Source organism: Mycteria americana, chromosome 5, assembly GCF_035582795.1.
Source record: "Mycteria americana isolate JAX WOST 10 ecotype Jacksonville Zoo and Gardens chromosome 5, USCA_MyAme_1.0, whole genome shotgun sequence".
Classification (NCBI taxonomy): Eukaryota; Metazoa; Chordata; class Aves; order Ciconiiformes; family Ciconiidae; genus Mycteria; species Mycteria americana.
This window is the reverse complement of record NC_134369.1, coordinates 48,971,207-48,985,243: the sequence shown is the minus strand read 5'-3', so window position 1 is coordinate 48,985,243 and position 14,037 is coordinate 48,971,207. Positions and strand designations below refer to the sequence as shown.

At 53.1% G+C, this 14,037-nt stretch overlaps 2 protein-coding genes across 3 annotated transcripts; one reads left to right on the top strand and one right to left on the bottom strand.

The window, feature by feature from the left end:
* Positions 1–266: 266 nt before the first annotated feature.
* LOC142409876 (uncharacterized) lies at positions 267–5,421 on the bottom strand. The gene is made up of 3 exons (XM_075501632.1): positions 5,410–5,421; positions 4,045–5,280; positions 267–2,210 (listed from the first exon to the last, which is right to left on the bottom strand). The coding sequence occupies exons 1-2, from the start codon at positions 5,419–5,421 to the stop codon at positions 4,234–4,236; spliced, it is 1,059 nt and encodes a 352-aa protein (XP_075357747.1). The 3' UTR covers positions 267–2,210; positions 4,045–4,233.
* IRF2BPL (interferon regulatory factor 2 binding protein like) lies at positions 4,808–8,383 on the top strand. Of its 2 annotated transcripts, XM_075503305.1 has the most exons (2): positions 4,808–5,324; positions 5,435–8,383. In XM_075503305.1, the coding sequence occupies exon 2, from the start codon at positions 5,483–5,485 to the stop codon at positions 7,646–7,648; it is 2,166 nt and encodes a 721-aa protein (XP_075359420.1). In that variant the 5' UTR covers positions 4,808–5,324; positions 5,435–5,482; the 3' UTR covers positions 7,649–8,383. The 2 variants fall into 2 exon arrangements, with proteins under 2 accessions (XP_075359420.1, XP_075359419.1); XM_075503304.1 differs by having other exon boundaries at positions 4,808–8,383.
* The last annotated feature ends 5,654 nt before the right edge of the window (positions 8,384–14,037 follow it).

Below are 14,037 nucleotides of genomic sequence, written 5' to 3'. Positions count from 1 at the left end.
AAAGAGGAGCCCTAACTGCTTTCCGGGGCAGAAGCGAGAGGTTGGTGGGGTCGGGGGTCAGAGCTGGCTTGGCTGGACACATGGGGCGGCGGTGGCCGGGCTGTGGGCAGGGCAGCCTCCTACCCGGCCGTGCCCTGGGCTCCGCGCTTCAGCAGCAGTGTGGAAACAGGACCAGTAAAACCGGAGGAGATGACAGGCAATGTCCGTTAAGAAATCTGTCTGCACTGCAGACCAAGGAGAGAAAGAAAAAAAGGAAGGAAGGAAGGAAGGAAGGAAGGAAGGAAGGAAGGAAGGAAGGAAGGAAGGAAGGAGGGAAGGAAGAGTTCGTAGGTGGGAAAACGATAGGCTCTGTATGTCAGCAAGGCTCACTACCTGAAGAATGGTAGGGAAAAAGAGAATTATAATGAGATGAGAACTGAAACGATAAACAGAAACACATAATTACACTCCTATTCTTTGTAACTAGGTGTTTTGACACTTCCTGGCAGCTCCTAGTAGAAGACAATGTTGTTTAACTTTTAATTTGACAAAATTCTGCAACTCCTTCCTGAAGTGTTTGTGTTTTGATTTGCTGAACACACTCCCTTTACCATCGAGTGCTCTGTTCACTGCTAATCTCTGCATTGTTTTGAAGCCAGTAATTTGATTGTGACGGATTTTATTTGCTATACTGAGGTAAATCCATGTGAATCACACTCTTGGGAGCGCACTTCCCTTCTGGTTCTTGTATTTTTTTCCAGCTGTAGCTGCTGTTTTGACCACTGAGGAAAGAGGCATTTCTGTAGGTGAGCGCCTGCAGAAGAACCAGCTGCTGTGACTGCTGCACTGATCAGTGCCAAAACTTAATAAAGCAAGCAGGAAAGAGTTAAACGTACTCCCAGGCTGTGAGCATTTACAGCCAGCCCAGACTGTTCACTCCCAAGCTGCGAGATCATGGGCTCCTAATTATTACTGCTTGCAAACTTTGGGGCTGTCCTATATTCCGTATAATTAACACTGAGCTGCTGATCGATAATCAACAGTACTCCTCTCACATGCAGATCAACACTAATCCCAGTATTTTGGGAGCTCCTGCACGGGAATGGCACGGAGCAGAGCCTGGCAGACCTGGGGCGTAGCCAGGCACCTGGGTTTTGTCGCTTCTTCCTTTATGGTGCGTTGCACCCTCTGCTTCCCATACCTGCTGGTGGCACTTAGAAAGGTGCTGGCCAGCTCGTGCACGCCATGTTTTGTTTGATCGTTTTGATTCCTTCGTTTAAATCAAAGCTTCACCTGCTGTTTTAATGTTACACAGATGTGTATGTGCGTGTGTGTGCGTGTGTACTTCCAAATAAAGAGGGTAATAGGAATAAAGGGAAAGGGATTATCGGATGGCAGTATTTATACTCGCAAGAAAGGAAGGAGTTAGTAGATTTCACCACTGATAGTGAAAATTATGTTCCTTGTCCCTTGGGATGACTGGCAGGTCATAAACTTTGGGAAATCTCCGCAGAATCCCTAATGCTGTATCCAAAGTGCTGACTCGCGCTCCTACACAAAAAGCAGGAGCTGGGTAGCAATTGTTCGCAGCCGCGGCTCTGTCCCTCCTTGCGCTCCCCTCCCTCTTGTTAAACAAGCTACTGTCTGGGGGGGTTGTTACGCTATTTTTTGTTTGCTTGCTTCTTTCTTTCAGTTAGGCAGATCAGGCACCTGAATGGCTTCATTGTTTGGGCTTCCTCTTTTCCTCCTCCAAACGTAATTTTAATTCCTGGATTATTTCAGAGCTAAATAAACACCAGACGTGTTTAGTATAAATCCAGCAAGACCAATCTGGATCACTCCTGCCCCGCCATTCATATGGCAAAGGAGAGGAAAGGCGGAAGGTGAGCAGGAAAGCACACTGCTACCCTCGCAGGGACAGCGCTGCCATAGATTGGAGCTTTGTTACATTGCCACCATTCCATCTATTTTCCCCTAGCAGATTAGATTGATACTGACAACTTGTTCCCTGTGAAGGTGCCACAGCGTGGCATTTATTTGCATTTACATTGCAGTTCTCTTCATCAATCAGCTTTGCAGAGATCACGGCTGCTGCTGGCCATATTGTTGCTATGCTGACACTTCATCCTTAAGTGCTGCTTGCGTAATGGTACAGTACGTGCCCATGACCAAAGTTTAAATCAAAGTTTAATCATTATGGAAAAACAAACATATTTCCACGACTGTGTATCCTGCAAGTAAAAGTAAAGGCAGTTTGGTCGGGTCACAGATGCTAATCTCTGCTCTTTTTCTATTCACAAACTATAAAGGGAGTTGACAGCACCTGTAAATGGTTTTCTGGGGCTAGATTATATCTAAGGTGATTATTATTTACACCCACTATAAAGACTGCTCTTGTGAGCCAAGACGTCTGTTCCTGTGAGGTGAGTGTTACCAAAAAAGGGCTTTCTTGCAGGAGGATTCAGTGGAGCGAGGAGCCAGGGTGAGGGGTGGTTCAAGCACACAGAGTGCCTTGTCATGTGTTGGGTTTGTATAACCCGGGGACTGAAACACAGTTGGGATATGCTGCAGTTCTGCATCCCCAGACAGTCGGGATGATGGGGAAAGCCTCAGCTCTCTCAACCTGAGTTTTTTAAGCAGGGGCTGACCTTTTCCCACAGCCCAGTTCTGCTTCTCATATGAAGACCAACATGGGGCAGTAAAAGGATAGGAAACGAGGTGACCTTCCAGTATGAATCAGAGCAAACACATGCTTGTTTAGTCAAGTAAAGTCATATTAATGGAGAAAACCTGCAGCCATCACTAAATCACTGTGGCTGGAAGCAAAGACTTTTACTTTGACCAGCTTTCATCTGCCTTACTGGAAGCTTGCTTCTGTGAAGCCTCTATAATGTCCACAGTTTAGGTGTGAAATTTCTAAGTGTGAAATCCACTCTCCTTTAGCGCATCTTCTTCAGCCAATTTGCATATAGGAGACTCACATAATTCAAAGACTCTTCTATCTCTACTCGCTGCTTCTGCTCGCTTCCCCTGAAAAAGACTGACTTTGTCAGAATTTATTTTCTTACTGTATTTTATCTGCTCCTACCATTTCTGTAACTTCAGCGTATGCATTTCATTAAGCCTTCCCTGTAAAATAATTCCGCTCACATACATATCAAATTCATTTGCCAGCTTTATAGATTATAGCCAGACACATATAAAACGTTTTAGACAACTAAAAATGGAAATGAGACGCATTGGTGATATGAAACGAATTATTTAATGCAGCAACTTTTTGTCGTGTGAGTTTTGAAACGGTATTAACTGAATACAAGGTATCTTCGCTGCTCGGTGCTGCGTTGCTGCTGGGCGTGCGTGTGTGTGCAAGGGAGCCGTGGCACCACGCCACAGAAACCCCAAATGCCTTTAAAGCACAGAGGGAAACCTGTACTGGACGGGTTTTTCGGCGTTTCTAGCCACAAAGGCATCAGGAAGAGGCGCTGAAAGGAAGAAATGCATCCACCACAGCCCAGCTGGCAGAGGCGCCGCATTCACCCAGCGTGCGAGCCTTCCCCCCGCTGCGCTGCCTGCGCGGGCACCCGAGCCCGGCCCTGCGCCAGGGAGGCCACGCCGGTGGCCGCCCGCCGCGCAGCCCGCCGGGTCCCTGCCGACCCGCGTCCCGCAGCGAGAGTTGTTTATTCTCTGGACGCGGACGGCGATGTCGGTGTTCGCAGAACAGCCACCGGCTGCGGCGAGAGTCAAAGCGGGCTGTGCAGAGCCCCTCCCGGCGAGCGCGGGCACCGGCGTGGCCGCGGGGAGCGGGCAGCTTTGGGGATGGCGGTCGGGAGAAGGCAGGCTTCGGGTTTTTTTGTTTTGTTTTCCTCCCAGTGAAATGAATTCTCGGCTTGTTTGCATGAGCCGAAGTTGTTTTGAGTAATTTGCCTGTTAGCAGTGTTATGCAAATGTTCGCCAGCTATTTAAAGGGGGAAATAGGAAAAAAAAAAAAAGCCGGGTGTTCTCACAGCGCCGGGGAAATCCTATGTCCCTTTGCATTAGGGAGATGAGATCACAGCGATTACTCACCTGCCTGGCCTCTCCTACACCCTTGAGCAACGCACAGCACTATCCTTCCCAGCCCAACCTCAAACACTCGGCAAACATGGCTGATTTAAACAAATCAAAAGTGGAAGAGCTGCTGATGTAGTCACGGGCTTACAGAAACTGTGTCATTCTGTCACCGGGATCACTGAAAGAGAAACACGAAATCGGATATTAAGGCGGGATCCCCCCCATTTGCCTCAGCAGCCGGAGCGCGCGGGAATCCCACCGCCAGCCGCGGTGGCAGGACGCCGTGCAGTCGTCACGGCGGCAGCGCGGGGCGATCCGCGGGTTCACGGCATCCTGGCAACGAGACGTGAACTCAGACAGCCCGGCCAGGAAAAGACCACCCCCACCCCCACCCCTGTGCATGCGCTTCCTGGCCGCGCTTCCGCGGCGGCGGAGCCGCGGCGCGGGCCGGGGCGGAGGGCGAGGGCGCGATCTGGCGTTCGAGCGTCCAAACACAGCCGGCAGCGCGGGCCGCCCGCGCCCCGCCGTGCCCCGCCGCGCTCCAGCTGCCGGCCGCGCAGGGGAGGGCGCGGGCAGGGCGCCGGGCATGCGCGCCCCGCGCAACAAGTGGGCTCCGCGCCGCCGGCCGGGGGGAGGGGAGCGAGGGGCGGGCGCTCGGCGGTGACGCGGGGCCCCGCCCGGGTGCAGCCGAGCCGAGCCGAGCCGAGCCGAGCCGGGAGCGCGGCGCGGAGGAGGGGAGGGGCGGCGCGGGGGGAGCGCGGCGCGGCGCGGCGGAGGGGGCGCGCAGGCACACGCGGCGGCGCGCAGCACCCCGCGCCCGGACTGCGAGCGGCGGCGAGGATGTGAGTGAAGAGCAGGCGGCGCCGCTCGCCACGCTGCTGCCGCCGCTGCCCCCGGGCCGCTCTCGCTCCGCCGGCGCTCGGGGAAGCCGCCGCCGCAGCCGGGACCGGACAGCTCCGTGCGGGTGCCCTTCTTTCGCTCCCGGCGCTGGATCAGCACGTACCGACGTGCGAGCTCGCGAGGCAGCCGCGGCGGGTGGAAGGTGACCCCCCCATCTTCCTCCGTGCACCTCCGCCTCCTCCCGGAGGAGGAGCAGCAGCAGCCGAGAGCTAGAGAGCGCAGGGAAACAGAAGCGGCTAGAAGGCGACCCCCACCCAGCCCCCCGGAGGAGCGGTAGAAGCGGATCCCAGCCCACCGGGGCAGCAGCGGCAGGACCAGGTAGAAGCAGCCCTCTCCGGCAGCAGGAGCGAGCTAAAAGCAGACGATCCCCCTGCTGAAAGGGGCAACAGGATCAGGTACGGAGAGCCTCCCCCCCCTGCAGCCCGGGGGGGAAGACTGAGCCAGCCCCTACCCCGGCGGCAGCGGCAGCAGCTCCCCGGCCAGCAGCACCATGTCCGCCGCGCAGGTGTCGTCGTCCCGGAGACAGTCATGCTACCTGTGCGACCTGCCCCGCATGCCCTGGGCCATGATCTGGGACTTCACGGAGCCCGTCTGCCGGGGCTGCGTCAACTACGAGGGCGCCGACCGCATCGAGTTCGTGATCGAGACGGCCCGGCAGCTGAAGCGGGCGCACGGCTGCTTCCAGGACGGCCGCTCCCCGGGCCCCCCGCCGCCGGTCGGCGTCAAGGCAGTGCCGCTCTCCGCCAAAGAAGCGGCGGCGGCGGCGGCGGCGGCCCAGCAGCAGCTGAACCATGTGGACGCCTCCTCCAAGGCAGCCTCGGCGGGGCTGACCCAGTCCAGCCTGGACCGCTACGGCCTCAGCGCCGCCGCGGCGGAGCAGCGCAGCCGCTTCGAGTACCCGCCGCCGCCGGGCAGCCTGGGCAGCAGCCACGGCGCCCGCCTGCCCAACGGGCTGGGGGGGCCCAACGGCTTCCCCAAGCCGCCTGAGGACGGGCCGCCGGAGCTGAACCGGCAGAGCCCCAACTCCTCCTCCTCGTCGTCCTCCTCCCGCCGCGGGGCGCACGGGGGGCTGGTGTCCGGTCTGCCCCCGGGGGCCGCCGGCGCCCAGATGAACGTGCCCCCCAACCTGCTGCCGCAGACCTTGCTCAACGGGCCCGCCGCCTCCGGCGTGGCGCTGCCCCCGCCGCACGGGGGCCTGAGCGGCCGCGGCGGCGGGGGTCCCCCGGCTCCCTCCGCCTCCTCCCAAGGGGGCACCTGCGGCGGCGGCGGCGGCGCCGGGGGAGGCGGCGGCTCGTCCTCCGAGGCCTGCGGCAAGCGGCCGGGCTCGGTGTCCAGCAGCGACCAAGAGCGGGAGCTGAAGGAGAAGCAGCGCAACGCGGAGGCGCTGGCCGAGCTCAGCGAGAGCTTGCGGAACCGGGCCGAGGAGTGGGCCAGCAAGCCCAAGATCGTGCGGGACACGCTGCTCACTCTGGCCGGCTGCACCCCCTACGAGGTGCGCTTCAAGAAGGATCACGCCCTGCTGGGCCGCGTCTTTGCCTTCGACGCCGTCTCCAAGCCGGGAATGGACTATGAGCTGAAGCTCTTCATCGAGTACCCCAGCGGCTCCGGCACCGTCTTCTCCAGCGCCTCCGGCGTGGCCAAGCAGATGTACCAGGACTGCATGAAGGACTTCGGCCGCGGCCTCTCCTCGGGCTTCAAGTACCTGGAGTACGAGAAGAAGCACGGCTCCGGCGACTGGCGGCTCCTGGGGGACCTGCTGCCCGAGTCCGTGCGGTTCTTCAAGGAGCTGGTGGGCGCCGACATGCTGCCGCAGCCCTACCTGGACGCCAGCTGCCCCATGCTGCCCACGGCACTGGTGAGTCTCCCGCGGCCGGGGGCCGGGGCCGGCGGGGCGCAGGGCACGGCCGCCGCCTCTAGGGGACCCGGCGGCGGCGGCGGCGGCGGCGGCGGGGCCATGCGCAAGAGGAAAGCCTCTCCCGAGCCCTCGGACTCGGCCGAGGGGGCTCTGAAGCTCAGCGACGAGCAGCAGCGGCAGCAGTGGATGGCCAGCCAGAGCGAAGCGCTCAAGCTCACCATGTCGGCCGGGGGCTTCGGGGCGGTACACGGCGGGGGCCCCCCGCCGCCGCCGCCGCCGCCCCTCGGGCCTCACTCCAACCGGACCACGCCGCCCGAGTCCGCCCCCCAGAACGGACAGTCCCCCATGGCCGCGCTCATGTCGGTGGCCGACACGCTGGGCAATGCCCACTCGCCCAAGGACGGCAGCTCGGTGCACTCCACCACGTCCACCCGCAGGAACAGCAGCAGCCCCGTGTCGCCCGCGTCGGTGCCGGGCCAGCGCCGCCTGGCCTCCCGCAACGGGGACATGAACCTGCAAGTGGCCCCTCCTCCCCCCAGCGCCCACCCCGCCATGGACCAAGTGCACCCCCAAAACATTCCGGACTCCCCCATGGCCAACAGCGGGCCCCTGTGCTGCACCATTTGCCACGAACGCTTGGAGGACACCCACTTTGTTCAGTGCCCCTCTGTGCCCAGCCACAAGTTCTGCTTCCCTTGTTCCAGAGAGAGCATCAAGGCCCAAGGGGCGACTGGCGAAGTCTACTGCCCCAGCGGAGAGAAATGCCCCCTAGTCGGTTCCAATGTGCCTTGGGCATTTATGCAGGGCGAGATCGCGACCATTTTAGCTGGGGACGTTAAAGTGAAAAAGGAGAGAGACCCTTGAGTAGGAAATCCAATCCCTTCAGACTCCTGAAGATGTAGAATTGTGAATATAACAAACTGCAAAAGTTAGTCTTATGTATAGACATTATTTTCGTCGTATGTTTCTATATTTTGAAACAAAGGTATGTACTCTTCTTCATTTGAAGGATAGAGCTGGTTTTTGTTAAACAGAATATAATATTGTTTGGTTACTACATAATACCTGTTCTCATTTCTTTGGCAGTGTGTTGGCTAGGTACAAAGTAATAGCCCTTAGCGATTACCTGCTGCTGGTGTGTATTTTTGTAAATGTATGCACTTCTCTGAAAGAAGAAGAAAAACACAAAAGACAAAAAAAAATTTTTTTTGCCAAGGCCAGTGTTGATGCCTAAAAAATTGCTACAAAAATGGTGACAGCTTATGTTTTACAAGCCCTGAGTGTTAGTCTTTCACTTTATTTTTTTCGTTTTCGTTTTTTGTTTGCAAAACGGTGGGGTGGCTCTGGGGGGAGGGTGTTTTTTGTTGCAAGTTTGTAAGGAAAATGTTTCAGTTTGTTTCTATTGATCTGAACGTTTTTAATCTTCATGTGTTTTTTGTTTTTGCTTTTATTGATGCACGGATGCTTTTGAACAGTAGAGCAAAATGCTGTACATGAAAAACATGCTCTGTTTGTCCTTTATACATTTCTGTAGTTAACAGAACACTGTAATGTGCCTTGGAGCTTAGTAAATTGTAATAAATTCGATTGATATTAATACTTCTTGAGTAGCAAGTTTTATTTTTCTCAGAGCTTAGGCAGCATGCACAAGCCATGTTGCCTTTTTAAAAGTCTCCATTATACCAAGAGCCTGCGGTTCGATGTGATAATTGTGGCACTTGTATGCACATTTTCACATATATGTGGTAAGATGATGATGTGGATGGTGTTATCAAACTTATCTAAATCTTGGCACTGTGCCTATTTACGTTTCACCTTTAATGTTGCAGTAACAGTTGCTGACTAAGCATTTTCTATTTACTGTTTCTGCATCTCATTTCCTCCTCCCTTCTCCCCCCCCTCAGCTCTCCAGCTGCAAACAGTGTTTGCAATACAGGATGCTTCCATTGCCTGCGCAATTTAATAAGGCTTGAGATTTGAAACGAAGCCCTCTTTCACAAAAAAACCAGCATCACGTGGTTAATAATTTTAGTTGATTTTTAAGAGCAGTCGTCGAAGCTCAACATTAGCCGTAGACTCTTGGTAAGGCAGGACTGTACTTGAGCACAGCACAAAAAAGGGTACTGGGAAATAACAGGTTCTACAGTTGGTGTTGCAGCTGGTGGGTAGCTACCCCATTTAGGCAATGCCTTTTCATAACTGAGCTGGTGAACAGTTCAGAGGCTGTGTCGTGTTTTCAGGTGAGGAAGCTTCCTTAAAGCACTGAAGTGAAATGCTTTCCTTTTGGCAACAATCATATGTGATTATTTGTATAATAAACTATTTTATGTGACGTTGGCATTTTCTGGAGATTGGGGAGTAGTGCAATACCTGCTAAGTGATCAACAGGCAAAGTAAATACACAGGCCTCACACTAGCTAGAAAATGCAAACAAACCTAATGTGAACTTTGTCCTTTCCAGTGAGGCAAATGGAGGAAAGATAGAAAACCCGAAACAAAAACAGCAGCACTGCAGAAATACTTTGCAGTTTGACCAGCAGAACACAGAGCTGTTCCAAATGCAACAGTATCACTGGTTATGAGCTCTGAGTTTTATTGAATATTAAGGATCCCCACCCCCCAAAACCCCATGGTTGTATAAAGCGGTACTTTTTAAAAGTCTGGATGGCATTTGGTGTTTTCTTGCTCTTAATAAGACATTTTTCATTTGTATTCCTGGTGGAAAGGATGGTAGAAGCCTTGAGACTATGTGCTTAGTGTGCCTACGGATCTTTGCTCTCTTGTATAGGTACATACTCCAGCTATATTGCATGTGTGTGGGGGTGGGTTATGTTTTGAGATTCAGTCTTTGGCATCGCTATATCTGTGATTTCAGACAATGACTTCGTGTATATATATTATTTTTTTCTGCCAAGTGATATGTTGGTTCTTAAAAATTTCGGAACACACTGTTCTTATGTAATGAATTGGAGGGAATAATGCAGAAAATTGAGTTTTGAGTTTTTTAGTTAAAAGTTTTGAGTTAATTATTGGATACAACCTATATGGTTTTTAGCGTATAGATTTGTACTGATCCTATTTTCAATTATTTCTAAGCATGCAGTTCCCACACAGCAGTTTATTTCTCAATCACGAGATAGGGGGACTAACATTGTGAGCTCATGACTGGCAGAGAAAAAAATCGTACACATGGATGAAATTCGAGCTTAAACCCAAGGAGGAGAGACATATGTGAATTGCAACTGCCATTAAAAGAGAAAAACTACTCGCTATTCAATGTCTAATTATATCACAGAAGCGTGAATACCCTGATTTATATAAACAGAACCACTCCTGTAATCTTGAAATCAGTCATCAGTAGTTGGAGTTAGAAAGAGCCCCGTTTGGTGGATTTCTTTAATTGCAGAGCATTCTTGAAAAGCTCTTATCAGTCAGAATTTTGGAAACATAAGCCCACTTATGAGCCTCATCAATTTGATTTTTAGCAGGCAAAGGAAAGGTGAGGGGCAGTAGACATAGGTGGAAAATAAGCTTGAAGTGAAGTGTAATACTGCAGTTAATTAAAGTTAACTGTAGCTACGGGGCATTTGTTGTATGGAGGTTTTTTGTAACCATGTGACCTTTTCTTTTACTTCGGCTCATTAAGCAGCCAGTCTGGGCATATTAGCCAGCATTTCTTTGAACGCACTCCATAGGTTTTTCTCTTTCTGAAGATGCCCACAGCTGACAAACAAGCTGTAACCTTTTTTCGAGGAGGAGGAAAAGGGAGCTGCTGAGCGAGTCTCATGTACAGAGATTCAGCTGATTTCTGTATTTTACAGTAATGCTCCCCTCCCCCATATTTGCCAGTTATTTAAGGTAAAGCCCAATGTTTGCTTGAATAAATCGTGTAAGTGAATTTATTTGTCCAGGTGGTCATTTGTTGTGCTCTCATTCCTTCTTGTAATGAGGAAGTATTTAAATGGTTTATTTTCCCAAGGAGGGTTGTTTTTTTTTTTTTTCCAGTTAGATTATTCTCGACATTTCTTTTAATAGCCTTGTAGCCTATTTTCTAAGAAATGGGTTAGAACATGTGTGTCACTGGATGTTTGTTTTTTAAGCATTGGCAGCTCTGTGTGAGTTGGAGATGGAAGTGTTTGTGCAGTGAAGGGATGCTATGTCCCTTTGGGGGAAATACTACACAGTTCCATCAGGAGCTGGAGTTCACCATGCTAACTGCTGTCATTTAGTACAAACTGTTACCTTTTTTATTTGTTTAGCAATGCTGTGCATATGAGCATGCTCTTCCCCCCCCCCCCCCCCCCTTTAACATTTGAGCTCCAAACTAGTCAGGACTAACATTGTTTTGAAACTGCAATCTCTTCAAATAGGCTGGCTGCCAGCATAGCTTTCCAGAGCTGCAGCAGTCACTGGAAAAAGGGTTGTCTGCTTCTTTACGTCTCTTGCGAGCTGAGTTTTTCTTCCCCTCAAGGGAAAGGGCTTTGTCTCCTCAGAGCTCTCAGGTTCCCAGCTTACTATGCAGTAGTCGCTTTGCAGCTTCCCTCTTCCCTGGGTCTTGCCATTTTCTTTTTTTGTGGTATGCGGCCATTCTCCATTCATAGTAGGATGGTTTGTGTTGTGCGTTAGCAGCCTCTTTCTCTGCCAAAGTGACACATCCTGTAGATTTGCAGCAGAGTACTGAACTGTCACTGTAATGCTGACTCTTGTAAGGCTATTCTTGAAGCAGAACAGCTTCCCCCTTGGCGTTCAGCCATCAGAATCCATTACAGCATGCATTTTCTACCCAAAACATAGCTCTGTACCTACATAGTTGTCCTTACAACCATCCCCTGGAAGACGCAGAGGGCATAGTTATACCCTCCTGTATAGAAATAGGCACTGCTGGGTTTATTTTCAAAGTGTCTGAAAAACGTGTACTGAGCTTTTGTTGTTTCAGCCCCTGCCTTAAAACCTGTAATGCAGACTGGGAAGGGGAATGCCTCTGCTGATGGGGTGATGTGAAAAGAACTGCAGACAAGGTCTTTTCCCTGGTGTATGTCTTAAAAGAAGGATTAGGTGTGTGTGCACTGAGCGAGGCTACTACTGGGCTCCTCTGACGAGCCAGCCGAACATCTCCCTCTCCACGTGTTCGCCACAGGGCAGCCCAGCCCCGTGCTGCCGGCCCTGACTGGGAGGCTCTGCGGGAACCCAGCTCTTCTCCCTGGGAACGGGCTCGCCTACCTCCGTGAGAAGAAACACGGGAGATTACGTGTCATTTCAAGTTTCTGACAGCAAACCCACTCTCTTTCAGCCATTCAGGGAACTGTAGAGTGAAAAGCAGAAGGGAGCAGTTAGACATGTGAATGGGAGGGGGAGGATGCTCATCACCAGTCTGTCCGGCCAGTACAGTCTCTGACTGGTTGGACTGGCTGAGCTACTTGGGGCTAGGTAGGTTCAAGATTGCGCAGTCTGACTACTGTGCTTGGCTCGACGAAATGAACCTTGCTGGTATCAGTGTGCATTGCCGACAGTGGCTGCAGCTACCCTGAAGTGTCCTTCTCTCTCCCCCCTCGCCGACACACAGTTACACAGCCCTGCCTGCTGCTGGGCTGAGATTGCATTCCCCTCGCTGCTGTGTGCCTTGCCTTCCCGATGCGCCCTTGTAAGGTTATTGGGAGGCGGTGGGAGCAGGGGTGGAGGTGAGGCAGGTCAAGCTTCTTAGGTTTCAGCTGATTTGGCATCCGCTCACAGCCCTCCCCCCGTAGCCCTGCGCGGCCATATGCACTCGCTGCTGCTTTTATGACCCTTTGCAAAGAAACCTCAAATACGTGAGCTGCTGTTGAATAGCGACTTATTTTCAGGAAAACACCCCCTTCCCACACCGATCAACTTTAAGAGCGAGAAGACTGGGTTTTTTCCTTGTCCCCAAAGAGAGCTATAATGGGGAGCTGCCACTTTCTCTGGCTGGCACTGCTCTCCCAGCCGTACTGGGTGTGCAGGGCAACCGGCTCCCCCGGGCCTGCTTCACTGGGGTCTTTTCCTCTCTTTTTTGGCCAGTGCAAAGGCCCTTTGCTTTGTTCAGTGCTCTGAGAGTGGAGGCTGAGCCTGGCAAACCCCACCGCAGCACGGAGCGGCTTGGCACGGCTGCGGAATGGCAGCTCAGGCAGGGACTGGGAGGCGGCGAACCGAACCGGGCTGAACCGAACCGGGCTGGGCCGGGCCGGGCCGGGGAGGGGGCACGGGGCCACCACGGCATGTAATTGCCGCTGGCCTGGGCCCGGCCTAGACGGCCATGTGATCCCCCGCCTGCCTGCCCGCCTGCCTGCCTCTGCGCAGGGGATGGGAATGGGGACATGAAACATGTCTGTGCAGCTTCAAGGAGCCGAGCAGAATTCCCCGCTGTCATCATCCTCCTCCCCTCCCTCCCTACAGGCTGCCAGACGGGAGGGCTGATTACAGCTCCGCTATTGTTCAAGTAACCTACAAATGGATTTGCATGGAGGCAGGTTGGGAGGGGCAGAGGGGTGGGATTTATTAGCAGCAGCTAAATTCGTCGGGATTACTATTAGGCTGAGAGCTTCTCAATGGGAATGATCCCTGGGTGAGCGGTGGGGTGGAGAGGAGGGACTGGAAAGCTCCTTTTCTGCAAATAGGTGAAGGGGTGGCTGGTTCCAGCCGCGGAGGGGAGGCAGGCAGGGTGCAGCTGGCTGGGGACGGCGCTTCACCTCGGTTTAAACTGTAACCCTCTATTCCGAGCACGCAGCTCCTGGCAGCGCCGCTCATACCAAAGCCTTGACTCAGGGTTATCTGCATGCTGGGTAATAAGCAGCGTCACCAGAGGAATGTGCAGAGAAAGCAGCCATGCTGCTGCAAGCCTCTGCTCGCTCCTCAGGCAAACCACTGATTTAGCAGCCTGCTTCTGCCTCTGGGCCGCCGAAGACTGGTGAGGGGTGGGGGGCTTCTCCTGGGGAGGCAGCCCGAAGTCTGCTTTGAAGCCAAAACAGCGTTTTGCTCTTCCATAAGTAAGAGCTTTTTATGCAAAACTGGCCGGGACTTTGCTAACCATAATTGAGGACTGCGCCCAGGAAAGGGTGAAGTTACTCCTCAAGTCACTACATTAGTTTATCCATTTTCCAGATGGGTAATCTCAAGTGTTTTAGCCAAGGTCACATGGCAAACGCCTATCAGAATGAGGGAGACCGTGCCCTGTGGTTACTGCCCCAACCGCTAGTCTCCTTTCCTCTGGGATAAAAGCATGTTGTTACAACGACTGT